Raw genomic sequence first — 20,302 nt, 5'->3', positions numbered from 1 at the left:
CTGTTGCTGGAACAAAACCAGCTCACAGCTCTCAGTTCCATTGAAGTCAAACTGCTGCAGGAGACAAGTTTGGGGAAGAAAAGAGTAAAAAACAATAAAAATAAAGAAGTTTGGGTTTCTGTTTTGGGAGCAAATGGTTAAGGGTTTCCTTTTGAAGATGGCACATTTCAATCTGCTAAACTGCTGCTCCCTGCCAGACCCACCCGTTACCTCAGGTTCCCTGCAGAGAGTCTGGGCATTGGGGCTATATGGAGCCATCCTTGAAACTGGATACAAAATACATCTGAATGTTTTTTCTGAGTGAAGATTGTAGCTGTTAGTTTGTGAGGAGAAAAAAAAAGTAGAATCAAGCAAAAACTTTATTCAGACATATCTTTTTATTAAGAAAATTTTAAGTGCATACACATTTATGTGAGAAATTACAACAATATAAAATTGTTTATTTTCAAAATTTTCTATGAAAGGAGTAATTTCAAAAGCATAATATAACTCCTCCATAAAAGCTGCCTTACAAGAACACAAATACAAATCCCTTTTCACATTATTTGGGAAGATACTTCTTTTTACTTAATAAAAATATAAAGTACAGTATTTACCACATTCTGACAACACAGAGTTCTTAAGGAATGAAAGATGGGAGGTTCATACAGCTCTTTTATAATGATACATGTTTTCTTCTCTGTGGCAACCAAAGTTTCATGTTTTCAGACAAGGATTATCTTGGTGGGATGTTGATTAAGAAAAAATAATCAAATTTTAGATTATGAGTTCCAAAAAACCTTGACTGCTATAAATCACATCACTCAAAAAGAGTTGCCAGAGAAAAGGACCTTCTAGAGGCTAATAAAGGGAAATTGGCAACAAAAACTTCTCTAGGTACTGCATTTTCAATAAAATTTGTATATTTAACTTTGAAAAACACTTTCATTGCAAAATAAACAGTCACCTTTGCTCAAACACCTTAATCAAAAACACATCAAAGTCACCCTTCATTTCATTCTTCCTCAGGCAGAATTCAGATAAGATATTCATACATAAAAGTATAAAGCTAGTATAAATAAAAAACTGACACAGCAATAAATACCATCTACTCTTATAACTGGGATTTGACAGCTGCACATTGAAAATACCCACGTGATGATTTCACATTCATGGAAGCTGCCTTTTCAGCATGGTTCAGTGTTATCTCTTTTCCCCCCTGTTCACATGTGGTCGCTACCTCACTCCCATCTCCTGACGCTTCCTTTCCCCAACTCTGTCTTTGGTCAACAGTTAAAGGCAGAAGGGAAAACCAGGGGCTCTCCCCAAGTGAGATGCTGCCAGGGCTGCTTCTCAGCCTGCTCTGGTAGTGACATGAATGGGACAAACATGTGGTACACTGGGGCAGCCCAGTGATTGATCCCTCTGCTGCAAAGAGTAAGGCTGCTCTCCACAGTGCATCATGCACATAATGTCAGGCTAACAGCAAAGCTTCCCACTCAAGGTTGAATTTGGTCCAAAACAAGAGAAAGCTTTTAAAAGGTTCTCACTTAAGTCTCTGGCCAGGTCTGTGTCACCTCTGCATTCATGCTGTGCTCAACCTTACCCAGGTGAGGGAGGGTCACACTGCTAGCCCCTGAGAGCAGCCCCATGCCCTGAGTGGTCTCAGATACCTGAGAAGTGAAGCATCACTGGCACAGAGGTGTCAGGGCCCAGTCTCTGTGTGGGCTGGGGCAGACAGCCCCCAAAGCACACACAAACACCCAGCTGTAAAAGGTCCCTTGCCTTCCATGGAGTGCATTTTCCTCCTGCTGCTCCTCATGCATTTTCCCCAGGAACAAATGCCCTTGCTTTAGCCCTGCAGCCCCTAGAGGAGAAGGCTGACAGGAGCCCCCCTTTCCTGCAGTACCTCCACTACCTGGCAATACCGTCCAGAGCCAGGTGCCTGGGTTTGGCCAGGGTGCTTCAGCACTGCCCCCCTCAGTGCTCCTGTCAAAGCAGTAATGGGGGGTTGGCATGATCCCAGGGACCTGGCCCTACTGGTGCTGACCCCAGATGCACTCCCTGTTAATGAGCACTGCAGCAGAGCACTGGCAAGGCTGTGCAGTCACATCTACCTAGCCCACCTTCTCACCAAAATGCCAAAGTTTCCCCTGGAAACAAAACGGTCGTGGCCCCTATCATCATGAGCAGGGCATGCTGCTGAATCAAAATCAGAGGATTATTTAATTCTCCATTTACTGCAATGGGACTCAATCAGATCTCAGGCTGTCCTTTGACAGAAGTTATGTGTGAAGGATGCACTTTCCTGGGAGTTTTTCTGCAGTCATTCTTGGCTTGGACACTCACATGTCCACCTCTGGCAAACCACTGGCAAATGCAGGTGCATGTGTGGGACAGGGAATGGAGCCTAGGATATCAAATACAGTCCAGGGAACATAATAAAAACTCTGGTTTTCTCATAAAATGTATTTCTTTCTTTCCCCTTCCAGGAGAGGATCTGATCCTACTAATATTAAATCAAAACTCCAATCTCATCACGTACAGTGGTACCAGACCTTTCAAAACACAGACACAATATACTTAAAGCACCAGGCTGGTAACAAAAACAAAAGGAATGTCAAAATCACAAACACAAATATTTTAGGCACAGCAGTTTGTTTCTGCTTTAAAGCAAATGAGGTGAGGTGTTCCCAGCTGAAGGCCTCTCTGCAATAGCCCTGTTTTGCAGAAAGGAAAAGACAAGATTTTTACCTGAATCCACATGGAAATACTGGAGTCCCTGGATAGCCAAAGCGCCTCTTTGGCACTAAAGATGCCTACCACAAAAAGGAGTGTGAAACACTCCTCTCAGTGTTCCTGACACAGGCTGCAGGGAAGAGGGAAGATTTCTTTTGAATCAACCAGCTTAAAAAAGACAATCTTACAACATTTTTTTGTTTACAATACAAACACAGATACATACAAACACAAGCATTGTGCTGCACAAATGTGCTTCCCCCCAGATCTCAGTGCACAGCATGACATGATTATTGCAGTGCTGCAGATGTCTTTCCATACCATAGCAGATATTGTGTGTACAGGAAGGAATAAGGAGAAAGAAACTTCTGGCTTAGGGGATCGGTGCAAGGAGTGGCGCCTGTCCCAGGCTGTGCTTTGCAAAGGGAGTTCCAGAGGCTATCCTGTTCACCAGCAAACCCATGATAACTGGCAAACTGTGAGTGTTGGCCTTCATTTCCACCTCTCCTTCCACAAACTGCACAGACCCTCTCTTGCGCCAAGCCTCTCTTTTCTCCAAGATGTGGCCAGATATCCTCTTCTGGGTATCTCCAGAGCAATCAGGGATGTGATTACCCTCAGGCAGGTACGACCTCGTTGGTGAAGAGTGAATAAATCTCAGCCTACTTCAGTGCAAAGCCAGACAGGCAAGCTGAAGTCACCTCCTGTGGGTGGGTGGGAGATCCCTGGTGCATGGCAGCATAACTGACTCCTCCAGCAACTTGCAACACGATTGTGTGGTTACAGCTCTAATAACCCATTCCTTTTTTTTTGCTAAATTTATCATCAGAAACACAGGAACATAGGAAATGTCAGATGACATCAGAACTGTGTTGTGGCTCCTAATACACACAACTACTACAAACCAAGTATTATCACCTTGCAAAACCAGATGTGTATTGATCCAGCTGCTCACAGCTGTCAGCAAGGGTTCTGATCTTCAGAGAAGGGCTTTAGCCCTGTAGCCCTGAGTTTAATCACTCACCCAAAATATCTGTAAATGCCACTCGGGGTAATGTTGTCCACTGTCATCAGTCTGATGCTTTTGAGCCTTCCTATGTTCTTGGCCTCTTGACTTCTGGAGGCAAGGAGTTCCACCACTACTTACACAACATCATTGCACTGTACAGTTCATGTCCTTCTAGGTTTAAAACTCCAGGAGACTTGCATGAACCAAAAGAAGTTAAATAAAGCAGGACCTCTACACAAAAAAGGAAATAATATCTTTTATAATAAGAGGGTTAGTTTAATTTGGTATCTGCCCCCAGTGCTAGGTAATAAACCAACCTGTATAAATTCATATTTTTCTCAAATAGTTACATCTTACTATATAAAAATAGCACTATGAAAGCAAGCCAATTTGTGCAAGGGGAAAAAAGCCAAACAAAAAAAACCCCACCAAAAACAACCAAGAAAAAACCTTTGGAAATGCGTGAAGCGTTGCTTTTGTGCTGCATGTTAGCAGTGAAATGTATTCATTCCCTAATACTGGTTATCTGCTCTCTGGGTCCTACAGTAAGAAATCCTGTAGACGGTTTACAATGCTTGCCTCTTACATCTTGAACCTCCTGTTGATGAAGAAGAAAGTGAAACACTATTAAGGTTTATTTCAGTTGCAAAACCTTTGCTATCAGGCCTAGTCAAACAGCAAATCTGTGTCTGGACTAACCCAAAGGCAGCCCCTCCAACCAGTAATTGCTGGGCATTTTGGGAGAAGTTCTCCACAAGGAGCTACTGGGACCCAACAGGGCAAACCCAGCAATGGGTGTTATTTTGGGCAGGTTGTGCTCATCGCAGTTAGTAAGGTGTTCAGAACTAATACAGTAGGAAGGCTGGCTAGAAAGCTTATTCTGGACTTGAAAGCCAGAGCAGAGGATTGTCGGTGGGCAAAGAAACTCAGCAAAAAATACAGCAGGGAAAGGAGAGATTAATCATTTGTGAGCAGCCCCAGTAGCAGAGCAAGTGGCACTGGGAATGCCTCCTCCATCTGCTCCTATCCCACAACTCTGATGGAGATCATGGACTGCAGCTCCAGAGAGTGCCAGGTCTCCGTGAGGATGGAGGAATGTAGAGGGCAGCCAATGCTCTGCTCTTGTTTGGCTTCCACCCTGGGGTGGCTGGACAGTAGAGGCAGCCAGCGTTCTGCCAGCCAGGAGCCACCCCTGAGCCTCCCTGCCCTGGGACCTCAGCTGGTGTGAGCAGCTGGGGACCACATCAGAGCTTGTGGCGACCAGCTGCCCAGTGAAGGTGAGGTGACAGGCAGGCAGGCACTGCACAGTAAGCCTGTGCGGCCTGAAGGGCTGAGGTAGGGAGCTCAGGTGGGGTGCAGACAAATGGAGTCTCCCATGCTCAGTCTGAGCATGGTACCCAGGAGAGTGTGGGTTAGGCATCACAGCAGAGTGCAAGTGTCTCATGTGTATGGTTCACCCAGAACAAGGAGGCAGTTTGTGCTGGTGGCCTCCAGGTTTTGTCTGAAGTGACCCCTATTCCTGCTCCAGGCTGGTCTTAGTGACCTAGATGAGGTCACTAAGACTGAGTTACAAGTGTCAGAGGGTAAACAACAGGTATTCAAAAACTGATGTCTCAGCATATCTTGACAAACACCTCTTCCAATGCCTGCTGGACAACTAGGGCTCTGTGACCACAGCTAGAGACTGTGACTCCCAGTAGAGGCAGTCTCAGAAAACTCATCTAGGCACAAAGACAATGACTAAACCATGAGGAATTTTTTTCCTCTGAAAAGAGGTGCCTGCCTCTGCAGATAACTTTTCCAATATCCCACAGCAGTAACCCGATTTCTCTTGGTGCAGAAAGGCAGGACAAACCACCCTTGTGAGGAAGAAAAACCTGGGACATCCAGAGCATTGGCATATATAACACCATTCTCTGGGACTTGCCTAGCATCTCCCAAAGGAAAGGCATCAACCAGTCACCCATGCACCACATCATGTTGTCACCACGTGGTGCTGCATTTCTCATTAAAAAACACCAGTGGCAAATTCACAGCTGTTATAGTTTAACTCTGTCAGTTTGATATTGGAGCTAAAATAAATGGGGCTCCCAAACCTTTACCCTGTTTTTGACTTTGTCTCTGCTTCAGGTTTTTTTTGGTCTCTTAGTGTGTCCATTTTCCCATTTGTAAAATGGATTTTTTTTCCATTTGTAAAATGGGAAAACCATCCCACATCTGTTGCAGCTAAGGTTTCCCCCTGTTTTGAGAGTTTCATCTATATAATACTCTTTTGCTGGAAGTGGAGAGATGTTATCCTCAACAAATATGGGGGGAAATGGAGGCCTGGATAGGCTAATATATTTGCCCAAGGTCCCATAACATGGTCAGTGGAAGAGCAGGGACTTCAACCTGTGGTATCCCAGCTCAGAAACTAATGCTTCCTACCATTCTTTCTCCCTGGAGACTTTAGTGGTGTTGCACGGGAAGGGCAGAGTGGGCCCCGTTTCTTCTGTTGCTTTTTTTTATGAGTGCGATGACGTGGTCTAAATTAAAAGAAAAATACAAAAAAAGACTGCCATAAATTATCCATATACAAAGGCCTCGTTCACATTTATCTTATGGTCCCTTCACATCCTGCTGGCAGGGTGCAAATGTAACATCCCCTTTCATATAACCTTTGTCTGAGAGAAATGCCAGACAAGTAAAAGTGTCCTGGGGGAAAAACATTTGCAAACTCTGAGGCCAGAACAACCCTTTTACCCAAAATGCCAAAGCCTCCTCAAATGCCTTCCAGAACTTCTCAGCCAGGAGCCTCACCATCCAAAAAGTTCCCCCTGAGGTACAGAGGAAGCAGAGGGGGAGCTGGATTTCTGGCTTCCCATCCAGCATTCCTGCTGACATCAGCAAGAACCAGTGGCTACTCTGAGGGGGTTTAAGGCATTTGGTGCCTTAAAACAAAGCTGTAAAAATAATCACCCACGTTGTCCGCCTTCGTGTGGGGCCGTGACCCAGCACACGCTTGGTGGAATACTGGGAGGTTGTTCTGGCAACTTGAATTTCAACTGTTACTTACAAATTACGTTAGAAATTAGGAAGAGCTGCCACACTAGGCTTTGGAAGGCAGCAGCAGGGCTTGGCTGCCAACACAGCCAGCCCCTACACATTCAGAGTTTCTTTTCCTTTCTCCCAGCTGGCTTAACAGAAAGATTTTTCCCATGTGACTTTGTTATCTTCTCCAGATCCATCAAATCTCTCCTGCGTGTCTGCAGTAGCCACTGAGCTTAATGGACTCCGGCATCTTGAAGCGAGGGAAGCTCTGAAGTGGGACTATATTAACATGACAGTGGATGAATGTTGAATGATGTTGGCCACAGCAGCTGCACAATGATTTTTAAAGCCAGTTAAGGAATTTGGATTCCTGACAGCCTGAATGTTTTACTGATGTCTCATGTGTATATTACATGGAGATGTGATGAATATAAAGCAATAATAAATGCTAAGCAGAATTAGTGAGCAAAATAATTCCCTAGTAAAAACCATTTCTGGTTTCATATTTAACTGTATTGGACTACTATTTTAAGAACTTTTCCTTGCCTTTAGCTGCAGATTTTAACACTTAAGATATTTTCATATTGAAGTACTGGTATAGATTAAGATGTCTTCACAGTTTGGATTCTACTTAAGCAATTACAAGAGCCCTTTCTAAAAAACGTATTGATTTTATTCCAGAAAAATAAATTCCCATGTACAATTGGGTTTTCATAACATGAAACAATTAGCCATTTTATTGCTAGTGCATATAGGGTAATGTCACATTTCATACAGTTTCGGTACAAGTGAAAAAATATAATATATGGCTGATTGAAACTGATAGCTACATTAACATTTATAGATCTATATAGATTCATTTTACAAGCTGTTAGTAGTTTAGAGGGATATCGGTGTTTTAAACTACCAACATTCATATGGCTCCAATTCAAATATATGAATTGTTTGATGCGTTATAAATATATTCCAAAGTACATTTCATTGAAGAAGTCAAAGCTGTGCACTAAAATATATCAAAAACATGCCTGTGAAAATGCTACAGACAGAGCCCTGGCTGTCTGTGGAGCATGAAAATGCCACTGGTGCTAGCATTACTAGTTGGAAAATGAACACAATGCCATGATTACAGGATTAGGTGATGGAGATATATGCTTTCTGTCATCTTATTTCATAGAGCTGGGACCAAATTCTCTCTTGTTACTGAATGTAAACCGGGATGAATCCACCAAATTGGCGGAATTGCTTCTGTATCAGCATTTGGTAAACAAAACCCAGAATCTGGCTGGAGATCAGGCAGACTCACTGGTTTCAGTAGAGCTGGTCTCAGATCTTCACTAGTGGTAATGAGAGCAGAACATGTTCCAGCTGAGTTGCTCTCCTAAGTCAGATAGGCACATAATCATATTTGCCCAACATTGCAGATTTCTAAAATGCCTCCTACGTCTCAGGCTGGGGATGATAGCAAACAGAAACTTAAGCAGGTTTTCCCAGTTTGTAAAACCAAGTGGCTCAGCTCCCTAGGATATTCAGCACAGGACACATCCTGCTCTTAGGCTCAGTCCTGCCTAAACCCAAAGCCATTCTGGCAGCATTAACCTGGATTACCACTGCAGAGAATTTGTCCAGAGGACAAAAGGGCTGAGTGCTGGCAGCAAAGAAGGCACTGAGCATCAGATGAGATGGGAGGAGCTGTCAGGGCTGGAATCACATTGACTTAGTTAGCTGGCTTCCTTCCTTCTTCCTCCTCACTTTTGGCCCCAGTGCAGTCCCCAAAAGGGACACTTGGAGGAATCTCTCTACTTCTGGTGGCATTTTCCCACTTGCTTATTGTAAAAACACTGGGGGACAAAGAATTGTGTCTTTTTTTAACTCTGACCCTTGTTTGGCAGATGCATTTACAAAGGAAACAGTGGAGACCATTCAGGTGCCTGTGCCCTGCATCTATCTGCCCTGGGGCCATACCTTCCCCAGTAATACTTTGTTTTTGCAAATGATTGGATTCCAGCCCTGCCTTCACCCTACAGATGCAGGGGGAACAAGGTTCAGCAGGGTTACAGCGCAGTTACTGTGGGGTGGGAATGTGATGGCAAGGGTGGCAGGGATACTGAGTGCACAGGTAGGCTAGCTGGCCAAAATGTTGCTGCTGGATCAACCTCTGCCCAGGGCTCTGGGCAAGCAAGGGAATGCTTTGTACCATCATTTGGTATGTACCATCTTTCAGTGCTGGAAGGCTGGAGCCCTCCCCTGCAGTTCAACACAAAAACGTGCTCGGTGCTGCTCTTCTCAGCATAACATTGAACACAGATGGGCTGAGTCCACCTCAAAGTAGACATGATCAACCATTTTCAAGGGGAATAAAAATAGATTTAAAAAGTATGAATTTGCCAAGTGTGGCTGGTTTTCCCCTGGTATTGTGGGAAAGACTTATTCAAGGTAGCTCATCGTGCCTTGGCCAACATTAACAGCATTCCACACTGGGCAGCAGAAAAACAATTTTTAGCACCAAGAATCCCTAGGCCTCAGCTGCCTGTGCAAGCAGACACCCAGTGTAACATGGAGAAGGGGCTCCAAAGACACCGGAATGATATAGATTCTGAAGTAATTGTAGTTTGGCTGGGGAAGAAAGGGCATTAAAGGAAGAATTTTCCTTGGGAGAACAGCCTTTTTTTTTTTTTTTGAAGAGGATGAGTTCAGGACCCCAGAACATACTCATTAGCACAATTTTTGCCTCAAACCCTGGCAAAATTCTTAGTTTTACATCTAGGATATATTAGAAACTGTTGTTTTAATACAAATTACGTCAACTCCAAACCCTTCTTTGAAACAATATCTGATTCGAGAAGTTCTTTGTCCACATGGTAAAAGCCAGCCCTTAATGTTCTACCCTTTAATAATTCAGGATGTTAGCTGTTAAGTCCATTTGTCTCTTGCCTTACTTGTTTAAAGCTTTCTCCAGATATTCCTGGATCCACTTTAACTTGGGATCAATGCACACTTGCTTGCTGTTGCTCTTGAGCCTTGCACTGCCAAAGGAGAAAAGTCAGAGTGAGTCTGGCGCACGAAGTTCCTCAGCCCACACCCATCCCCCCCACTGTGCCTTATTTTCCTTGGGTGCCAGTGCTGCTTTTGGTTAACCCATGAAGAGGATGAGTTATTTCTCCCATCCTTGACCTCCCTCACCTATTATAAATATCCCTGGCTTGGAAACCATCTGTCTCCTTTGACAGGCTCTTGTGGTCTGTACTGGGAATCATGTGAGAGTGGAACAGACACAACATTTGAATCTAAGACTTCCAATTCATACCTGGACCGTGAACGAGTTCACTGCCAACAACAGAAAAAATTCATTTGGAAATACTGACATGGTAAATTAATGTAATTTTTGCAAGTAATTGATTAAGAACAGCTTTTGAATTCAACCCAAAACTGAAGTTTCACATGTTTTGAGGACAGACACCTCATGGATGTTCTGAAAGAAAGGGTGTGGTCACTTGTCAGCTTTTTGTTTTATACAGGAGTGAATTAACAGGTTGCAGGGAAGACTGACAATTGAAAGTACCATAGTGCCAGAGGCAAGTTTCCCCTCATGTTTTCACTCAGCATTGGAAACAAAGGCAGAAACCCCCTGAGGGGTTTCTCCTGGATGTCCAAGCTGCGCTTCCCAGAGCAAATTTTTTAGCTAATTTGAATTCTCCGTGAATTTGATACTTGGGCTCTCTTGAATCTTTCATTCAGAAAAAGGACAAATAGCTTTTCATCAACAGGTTTCACCCCGCAGGGATCTCAGGACCTTGAAAGAGCTGTTATCTCCCACATTCCCTGCAGCACCCTGCCTCTTCTGCCCCAGCTGCTCCAAAATTTCCCTCTTAACAGCCTGCCTGCCTTGGGAAAGTGCAGAGAACAGCAATTTTATAGAAGTGCCCATACGAATAAGTTCAGTACTTGTTTAAACATTTGCTGGATGGAAGCCATAATGTTCCTCCCTTTATAAAATGAAATCTGCAGAATATAAAACGATGGTGTGAGAAATAAGAGGTCAAAAAGGCTCCTTGGTCTGAAGTTATGCAACAACACAGTTGTAACATAAACACATCAAGGATCCGTCCTGCAACCCCTGCGCCAGTACAGAGATGAATGGGCCTAATTCATATTTCCCTTACAGCAGTGCCAAGCTGGAGCATTTCCAGTTAAGTGATACCAACAGTGTGTAAGAATGGATTTGCTGATGTTAGCAATGCCTGGGAATTCTTAAGCTGACCTCACAGGGTACAGGAGCAAAAGCACACGTAACCAGTCTCCAGCCACACTCAACACAATTCCTCTCACCTAATACTGAGACACTGATTTCCTCACACATTCATTTCTGAGCCTGTCAGCCCCTGTTCCATGTGCAAGGAAGAGACATAGGAAATTGTATGGAGTGTTTAACCTGGACTGGTTTAGATGTCTACTTGCTAAAAATGCTCATTTCCCTGTACTGAAAAGCAAGGAATTTAGTGTGGACTTTGTAGAAGTAGACATTGACAGAGGAGTACACTGGATTTGGAGAGATGATTTCCAATAGAATGAAAGACAAAAGCCTAAAAGCCTGCTCTTAGGCTTTTTGTTCAAGTACAAGTCCCCTTAAACAAAAAAGGAAAATATACTTGTGGAAAACAAACAAACAAGCAAACCCAAAACAAAAACATAAACCAAAACAAAAAAATCCCAAACAATAAACCCACAAAATACCTTCTAGCAACTGTATGTTTCACTTAGCTCTCTATTCCTGAAAATGGCAGCTTTTAATTTATTTATGCCTTCATTGTTTAATGCTTAAAATGAATCAAGATGAGAAATTAATGTGTTAGTTTTGATTGATTTCATCTCCTGTTTTGATAAACACCTAGTTTAAAGTCATATTTCAAGGGTATTTGGAGGGATGTATTAAGTACCTTACTTGTCAAAGTAACAAAAACAGGGTCAACAATAGATTCACATGTTCTGTGTGTACCCCACACAAACACATTTGGGTCAGGAATGGGCAAGACCGTGAGATGTTTCTGTTTCTGCATTTCATGCTCTTATTTATCTCTAATTATAATCCTATGTTAAGAGATAAATACATACTCGATCCTGCCGTAAATGCTGTCATTTTCTTGAAACTACTCCAGAAAATTCCAAATCATCTAAAAAGCCTTAGCACTGGGATTCTTATGACATCACTGACAGTCCCAGAGCACAAATCTATGCACTAGTGCATGCTTGCTGCCAAAATTGTTTGTAGGTAGAGATCGGAGTTAGTCACAGCTGGTTTTGGCATTTTTCTGAAAGGAAATTATTTCTCAGCTGAAGCTTACATTTTTTTCACTGTCCTCCACCAAATCCTAAGGCAGAAGCACACGATAAAATGTGTATGATATATACACAGAGTGGTTTAAGACAGAAAAAACCCATACTAATAAAAATCGGTTCATGAATGGATACATGCTCACATGCATTCCTGAGCAATCTTGTGAAACCACATCAGTTTTCTGAGTGCAAAAGTTTTGGATGACAAAAATTGATTTTTATAGCATTTGAGTTGCAAGAGGAAAGACTCAACATATGGGTCAAAGACAGAACCAGTAATGGGATCACTGCACAGAAACCAAACCCAGTCCCTGACACCCTCTTATATAGGTTAACAGAAGTTGAGAGTAGTAAGGTTCCCTTGCAATGAAAAGATGAATGCTGGGTTCTTTGTTTGTTTTTTTTTTTCAGAAGGATTTCAGTTTTGAGAAGGGGTCACCCATGAAGAAGTGAACAAAAAAAGACCTTCCTAAAACATACACACACAAATCTACAAAGACAAACAAACAAGCAAAATCTCAATGTTTCCTGACAATTAGGGTTGCTTTTACAGCAAAAATAAAGAGGCTATTTTCCATTGAGAGCCCATTTTTCTGTTCTGCTGCAGTTTACTGAGTCAGTCCCTGCCTGGCAAGCGTCCCTAGATTAAGCCATCACATTTCTAGAGTCTGTACCTCCCGCAGAGGACACGTGAAACACAGGAATTCCTTTTGCTTGTTTAGCTCCACTCCATGGATAAGTGACCCATTGGAAGACTCAGACAGTTATGAAGTTTTTACCCCAAGGTGTGAAGCTCCACGTCCAAGGAATGGACAGCTTGTCTGACATTCCTGCTCATATACCCACGGGGGAACAGGACATGGGACCACACAGTAATAGGGAGATCACAGAGAACACAGCTGGGAAACAACAGCTGGGCTCCTTTACGTGGGGTAAAGCAGGATCCAGCTGTCTCTGACACAGGGGGTGAAGAGATGAATTGGGAGTCATGGCATGAGGAAGACTGAAATTCAACCACCAGAGCAGGCACCGGCTCTGTGACTCTTCTTTTTGACACCCCAGATTTGCACCCAGTGGAAAAGAGCAAGAGACTTACACAATCTGAAGTGAGCAGTTGGGTGTGGAGAGGATTTTGAGGTGCTTAATATTGGCTCTTGCCACGTTGCTCTCGTAGAATCGACAGGGACATCGGTAAGTCAGGCTGACGGGTTTCTCTGCGGGACAAAGGAAGGGAAAGGACACGTTACCGCTTGCTCCCGGTCAGCAGCACAGATACACCGGTCAGGGCTCACAGCATCAGGGCTCACAGAAAAAAACGCCCTCCAAATACGCAGGTGGTAAAAAAAAAAAAAAAAGCAGCAGAAAAGCTGTAGCTTTGGGAGAGCATTTGCCCTCAGCTCAGAGCACAATTTATTCAGCTCAATGCCCAGCCTTTCAACAAGGGTGCGTGGGATTTTGGAAGACAAAGAAGAGGGAGAGAAAATGGAGATAAGTAAAATCGAAGAGATTAGAATAAGGAGCCGCGCCATTGTACAGGGATGCTCCCCGTAATTAGACAAGATAAAGGCCAAAAGAGGAGACACTTGTCCTCGGTGTTGTTCTACTCAAACGATTTTGACCCGAGGCCAAATTAGAAGGTAGCCAGAAGAAAGAGATGAATTCCAGGGAGTTCAGATCAAAACGGCTCGGCTCAGGTGCAGGCTTTTTACAGGGGACTTAGTGGCTACAGAAAAGCTCTAGTTTTGCAGGCGTTCCCAGGGCCCAGCTGACCTTTCCCCACTGCAGCCAGCCCTGACTCCCAACAGAGGTACCCGCACAAGAAGGTGCGGCTCAGAGATGCGAGATCCCAGCGGTTTCACATAAGACACTTGGAGTCTTTTGAATTTCTAGCCTGCGGCTAAGTAGGGCAATCGAGGAGACAGTTATCAGCCAGAGCGTCCTCAATACACTATTCAGGGGCCACCAGACTCGATGAGAGTTCTGTCACTGGTATCACTAGGGACAGAATTAAGTTTAACCCCTTAGGCTAAAAATCTGCCATGTAGATGCAGGCAGGACTGAGAAAAGCAGCCTGGCGCCCACCACAGCCTCTGCTGCCCGGTTTCTCTATGGGACAACTCAATTACTGGCAATCAAGTGCACCTAAGTAAAGTCTTCATCCTGTAAGATGTAAGTTTGAAAGCTCCATGCACAATAAAATACAAACACAGAAGCCTTGCCTGGAAGTCTAAGAGATGCCTAAGATTTTAAAGAATTTCCCAATGGAGCAGTTTTCAGCCACCGCGAGGAATTAAATTCATACACCTAACCCTTAAAATCTGGCTCAAGCTGTAGATGGTCAGATCTATATCTGGCAGGGCTTGAGATCCCATATGGCAATCTGCCATCCTGTTTGTTTAGCCACAAGGGAATACTTACAGCATCCAAACCCAGTTCCCTTTCAAGGCAAATGGGGAGATAAAGAGCCGGGAAGGGCTTGGAATTCCTAAACAGCTGTCTAGGAAGGTGAGAAAAGAGACAGGTTTTCAAGTGCAGCTTATCTACATATATTGCACATTTATCGATGCCTGTCTCTAGCAAGCATAACCACAGACCACAGGGTGAAATTGGTCCGTCCTGAGGAGGGAACCCCCTTTTTTTCCGGTGTCTCTACCAAGAGATGAGGCAGAATTAGATCCCACAGGAGAGGAATTAATCAGTAGGAATAGAGCTTCTCCTGATTCACACCAGAATTTGGACTATAAATTGAAAAAATTGAAGGACTTTTCTATCAGTTTTCTGCCACTCCAAACAGTGGTTCCATCTATGAATTAATAATCTGCAAGGGGAGGAGGAAGGAGGGCTACAGAGTGAGCCTCGAGAACATGGACTAGACTGGCTAGAGCTAATGTGGGAAGGAGTGAGGAAGGCACTAGGATTTCCCACTGCAAATCTGTGCCTGATAGCTACACATCTGTGAATTTGTATTGGAAAGGGAGGTTGAAACTGAATACAGCCACACAACTCTCAGCACAGCTGCAGTGATAGTGTCTCTGCAAGCTTGTCCCAACCAAGTTTAAGCCAGCTTTAACTTAAACAATGTGCAAGAGATGAACTGTTCAGATCCATGATTTGATAATGCAATCCTGTCCTCTCTCAGACTCGAGGTGGGATTTTCAATCTCATACCATTTGAAATCAGGAGGAGAGAAAGTTTAACCATGACTAAACACGTCTGTAAGTCCCAAGGTTGTTTCCTGCCCAAGAAAAGGTATCTAGCACAGCAAGGAAGAGAGGAAGCCCCAGTGTGAGTGTGCTGTTACCCCAACGTGCAGTGGAATGACAAACCCCCTCCCAGCACAAGAATCCCTTTGGTATTTTTTGTGTGCCTTTCTTGGTGGTCAGGAGCAGGCACTGAGCACCAGGGAGTGGCACTCACTGGGTCAGCTCTCTGTATCCCCAACAGGGAATCAGTGACTCCTGCCGCTGCTCCTTGTCTGGCTGTGCTATCAACAAGGCTCAAAGCCAGGGAAAACTTGTGCATGTGGCATCTTCAACACATGAACCCCTATCTTCCAAAAGTAGGAGAGGGAAGGGGCCGTTTGGAGGTTGTAATTTAGGAAGAGAACATTTCTGGTCTTACTCTGAGGCTGACAAACACATTCCTTATCTCTTTTCAAAATTTGAAACATATTGTTGTTGCATGTACATTAGAGCTGATTAAGCTATTAATTAATCTACCAATTTGTACTGTGAGTTCTCCGATATCTACCAAACATTGAGCACAAGCTGAAGCCATTCTCTCAGTACAGCAAATTATTATAATCTATTAATTGCCTTATTACATGAAAACATATAACTGATGGCACATGAAGCTTTTGAGACCTTTATCTGCCTGGCACATTTGGTTCAAATGGATGAACGTAGTCAAAAGTTACAGAACAGCCAGATACTAGTTTGACATCTTAACGTCATTCCTTCAACCTAATTTTACTTAGACAAAAAAAAGAACATCTCCTTTGGCCTCGACTGGAAATTTGTGTTTTGGAATTTTTAAAAGAATAAACAGTGTTATTGTTTTCCAACTCAAGCTGAGTTTTGTTGGCTCTGAACACCTACTTTTGCTGACAAATTCTCTCTAGAGACAAAGCACACACAAAATGCTCTCACAAAGTGGCCACTTGTCAGTGCTGGACAATACCTATTTCATCCCACAGGGATCTGCTTCTCTTTACCCACACTGAGACTGGACAGCAGGGGAAGAAGTCAGTTGCCAGTTCTGCTGCAAAGTTATCAGTAACATGCTGCGTGGACTAGGAAGCTCTGGATGCTTGAATAGAGAGGGAAGCTATATTCAGGAAAGCAGGCTGGACATGAACAGACAAAACATTCGAGGAAATAATTTTACTTATGTTCAGCCTAGGGTGCATTTGTCATTATCAGGAGATGGTTGATAATTTTTAAAGTGTAGAACAGCTCCATTTCCCTGGAAAGCGAGGCTGGGATAGACAGACAGAGCTTTACCAGGTAACTAAGAAGAATTCAGAGGTCACCTGCTCCCTAGCACAAGGCACCCCTGCGAGCCCTCATCTGGATCAGGGCTGAGAGCACTTCATGACATGCAAAGTAGGCAAAACCCACCACTCTTAACACCGCAAGACGGTGGGGTCACTTTCCTTACACTAGTTTCTCTCCGGCCCCTGTGGGCCATTTCCTTCCTCAGGTAGCCAGGTCCCCACACGCTTTTCCCGACACACGCTTATCCCTCTGCCAGCAAAGGAGAGCAGCCGCGCTGGGGGCGAACCGAGCTGCAGCTGGGCAGCTCTGCCGGCCTCCCAGCCCTGAGCAAAGGCTGCCAGCGGGAGGTAAGCGGGGGGAGAGCCCCGGTCCCCTCGTCCCTCCAGACCTGCACTCGCCTCCAGACACGAGGGAAGCCCGCTCAGGTACCCAGGCATCGGCGGCCCCAGCCGCTCGGCAGCTGGTGACTTTGGCAGCCAGGGGCTGGAGCTGGCACTGCCACCCGTGGTCCCCCTGCTCTGCCTTCGCTACTCGCCGCTCTCGCTTCCCAGCCCGCAGCCCCGGGGTGGTGGATACGGCGGGGGCTGGAGCCCACCTGCCCGGGACGTTGGAGCCTCTCCAGGGCAGTGCCGGCTCCGTGTTCCAGCGGGACGGGGCTGTTGTGCGGAAAGGCATCGGGAAATTTTCGGAGAAAATTAACTCTCTCAGGCTAAACAAGGAGGGCACCGGAGGGCATCCTCTGCCTCCCTGGGTGGACAACACCCAAGTTTCGTTGGCCAGAATGGGAGAACAGAATGGGAGCGGAAGTTTGAAAACCCAGACAGAGGACATTCGACAGGTGACAAGAGATGGCAAATCTCTGCCGGCCGCAGGAGGAGAGTCCGGAGGATGCCCGGCGGTTGCTGGCAGAACCCTCGCCCCGCCCGGAGCCCTGGGGCACAGGGCTCCCCGCGACGCGCGGGTGTCCGCTGTCTCCGGAGCTGTCCGAACAGCCACAGAGCACAGCTGGCAAAGTAAGCTGCACAGCTGTAGCTGCCACCGGGCTCCGGGCGCGACACACGGGACGGCGGGGACCGGCGTGGGGCGGGCGGGCAGTGAGACGGCGCTGCGGTGCGGATGTGACTGCGCTCCCAACGCCGCCAGCCCGCGATGCCCCAGACCTCCCGTCACGGCAGCTCCCTGCGCCCCCGAAACCTCCCGTGCACCGCGCCGGGGTGCGGTAAATTCCTGCCGAGTGACCGCTTTGGCTCAGCTCTGCCCTGATTGAGGAAAGATAGATCACGATAGGGGACAGAAGAGGAACCGAACAACCGCCTGTTTCTAATTGCTTGTAACTTTTAGGGCAGGTTTTTTGGGGTTTTTTTGTTGGTGTTTTTTGGGGTGTTTTTTTTGGTTTTTTTGTTGGTTTTTTTTTTTTTTTGCGGTTTTTTTTTTTTTTTTTTTTTTTTTTTTTTTTTTTTTTTTTGTTAGAGGGAAAGTCGATATATATATTTAGCAGCCAAACCACCTCCCTGCAGACCGAGCGCTGTTGAAAGTCTTCCCCCAGACGACTTCAATCTGGGGCGAGTTTGGCAGAGGACCGCTTTGGCCAGCTTTTTGAAAAAAGCCAGGGAGGGATGGAGGAGAGAGAGGAATGGGAGCCTGCCTGCTTCCAGCTTTGCACAGCCATCGCTCTTCTGGCTCACCAGACACCTCTGAACCGCGGCCGGAGCCGAGCCGGGAAAGCGGTGTAGCTGCGAGGAGAGGGGGGAAGAGCAGGGATTTCAGCGGGACCATCGCTCCCGGCCGGGCTCCCGGCAGGAGCGGTGCGAGCGGCGCGGCCCCGCAGCTCACTTACCCTCCGAGAGCGAGATGACGGCCAGGGCGAAGGCGAGCAGCGCCAGGGCGCGAAGGTCCATGCTGGGGCGGCTGGAGGACGCGGGCAGGCGCTGCTCTGCTCGTCCCGGCAGCCGCGGCGTTCTGCTGGCGGCCCCTCCGCCCCTCCCGCTATAGAGGGGCCGGGGGCGGGGGGAGGAGAGCCAGGGGGAGTAGCTAGACTGTGATTTATTGCCCGTGGCATGTTATTACATCCTTCCTCCGCTAAAAAATGGTTGGAAAGAAACCAAAAGAGCGAGGGCTTCTCGCTTCGCTCCGTCAGCCTCCCCCCAGGCACAGCGTCTGTCCCCCCAGCTCCGCGCTCCGAGCCCCCCGCGGGACCGGCGGCTCGGGGCTGCGGCGGTGACCGGTGTCACCGCCACCCCATCCAGCCCCAGCCGGGGGAAGAAAGTTGTTTCCTCACCAAACTGTGCCACCCCGGCACGGCGGCTCCTGACCCAGATAGCGGGGTCCGGGATAGCGGTATGGGACACATCCCTTAAGTGTTCACACCGGGGAGAGAAGAAAACTTCCCCTTCACTCTCGCGGGCGTGAATCTAGATTTACACTGGCGCCCTGGGCATCGCGTACAGCGCCTTGTACGAAGAATCTTCGCAGAAGTTTATGTGGGCATTTGAGGAGAGAAAAGGCAGAGGGGGAGAGAGAGAGGCGTGAGAGGCTTTCATTTTTTGCCTCTTCGTGTTTGGCCCTAAACACCACCTCTTCCCTGTATTAAATCGACCCAGTAGTACATTTGCTGCCAACATTCCACTTCCTTTGTATTGCAGATGCCACTGGACTCCCTGGCACCTCGGCTGAAAGCCCTGGTAGCCCTGCAGAGCTCAGACGCCCAGGGGTGTCACTTGCCCTCAGCTATTACAGTATTGTCAAGTGTAAATGACTTAAGCATGTCCTCGCTTTCTGCAGCCCAAGCCCACAGGGGTGCAGATTAAAAACTTAAAATAAACATCGAAGCTTTGATTGAATTTGGACTCCTCTGTCTGCATTTATTACAGACATCTTCGGCTGGGCCAGCGCGGGGTCAGGTGGGTACAGCTAATCCTTGTGTGGAGATGTTTAAAGGACAAGGTCATGATGCCACCAAAAGCGCCTGCATGGTTGTTTTGTACGCCGGGTAACTTCTAATTCTCTCAGCCACAGACCACCAGGTTGGACACAGGGGTCCAAACGTTGCATCTTGCTAACCTGTGACAGTTTCACTGAGAAAAGATTGTTTCTAAAGGCCAGGAGAAATGCTTGCGGTGATGCTTGGTGATGAACAGGATCCCTACCTGACAAAGACTCACATCCAACTCCCTACATCTAGTTATTTGTATTTCTTAGCGCCTTCTTACCAAAGAGGACTGAATTTGTTTAGGCTGATTTTGCTCCCGGATCCCCTCCTTTCTTTTAGGTGAGGAAGCACAGTAGTGCACGAACTTGATGCATTGAAAGGACCAATAATTGTAACCAGTGCTGTGAGCCTGGCTACGGCTGCCGTGACAGTTGTGACACTCTGCAGGGATGCGAGAAGTTCATCGTAATTGCAAACACCTCTAGGAGTGCTGCTGTCCCGCCAAGTGCTCCCACTGGCACACGAGGACATCCACACTGCACTTAGCAGAGATACTGTTATGTCCACACCACACTTAGAGTCACAATTACTTGGAGTAATAACACTTAAAGCAACAGCTTGTCTTTGCTGTTGCTATTGCCGCGGAGAGAAACATCTCAAGGATCAAAGAGACTGCATGAATGTGGAATGAAATCAGAGCCAAATCTTTGCAGCAGTCCCCCCTCGGCATCCCGAGACATGCAGGTGTGTTGTAAATGATGGTGAAAACTAGTTGGGTTCTAGGAAATG

At 46.1% G+C, this 20,302-nt stretch overlaps 1 protein-coding gene across 2 annotated transcripts; it reads right to left on the bottom strand.

The window, feature by feature from the left end:
* Nucleotides 1–358: 358 nt before the first annotated feature.
* Nucleotides 359–18,632, bottom strand: CXCL12 (C-X-C motif chemokine ligand 12). 2 transcript variants are annotated; one of them, XR_008438184.1, is made up of 6 exons: nucleotides 18,422–18,632; nucleotides 13,185–13,302; nucleotides 9,694–9,780; nucleotides 6,155–6,252; nucleotides 3,743–4,325; nucleotides 359–3,531 (listed from the first exon to the last, which is right to left on the bottom strand). XR_008438184.1 is itself a non-coding variant. In XM_053984148.1 (5 exons), the coding sequence occupies exons 1-5, from the start codon at nucleotides 18,480–18,482 to the stop codon at nucleotides 4,294–4,296; spliced, it is 396 nt and encodes a 131-aa protein (XP_053840123.1). In that variant the 5' UTR covers nucleotides 18,483–18,632; the 3' UTR covers nucleotides 359–4,293. The 2 variants fall into 2 exon arrangements, 1 of the variants encoding a protein (XP_053840123.1); XM_053984148.1 differs by having other exon boundaries at nucleotides 359–4,325.
* Between the last annotated feature and the right edge of the window lie 1,670 nt (nucleotides 18,633–20,302).

Source organism: Vidua macroura, chromosome 8 (assembly GCF_024509145.1).
Source record: "Vidua macroura isolate BioBank_ID:100142 chromosome 8, ASM2450914v1, whole genome shotgun sequence".
Lineage (NCBI taxonomy): Eukaryota > Metazoa > Chordata > Aves > Passeriformes > Viduidae > Vidua > Vidua macroura.
The sequence above is the reverse complement of the archived record's forward strand: the minus strand, read 5'-3'. Positions and strand labels throughout refer to the sequence as shown.

Coding starts and splice junctions, on each gene's coding strand:
- CXCL12 (XM_053984148.1), bottom strand. CDS start 18,482: ATGGACCTTCGCGCCCTGGCGCTGCTCGCCTTCGCCCTGGCCGTCATC. Junction 13,303..18,421: donor CGTCATCTCGCTCTCGGAGG/GTAAGTGAGCTG, acceptor TTTGTCCCGCAG/AGAAACCCGTCAGCCTGACT. Junction 4,326..6,154: donor GTCTCCAGGGAGAAAGAATG/GTAGGAAGCATT, acceptor CTTCATCAACAG/GAGGTTCAAGATGTAAGAGG.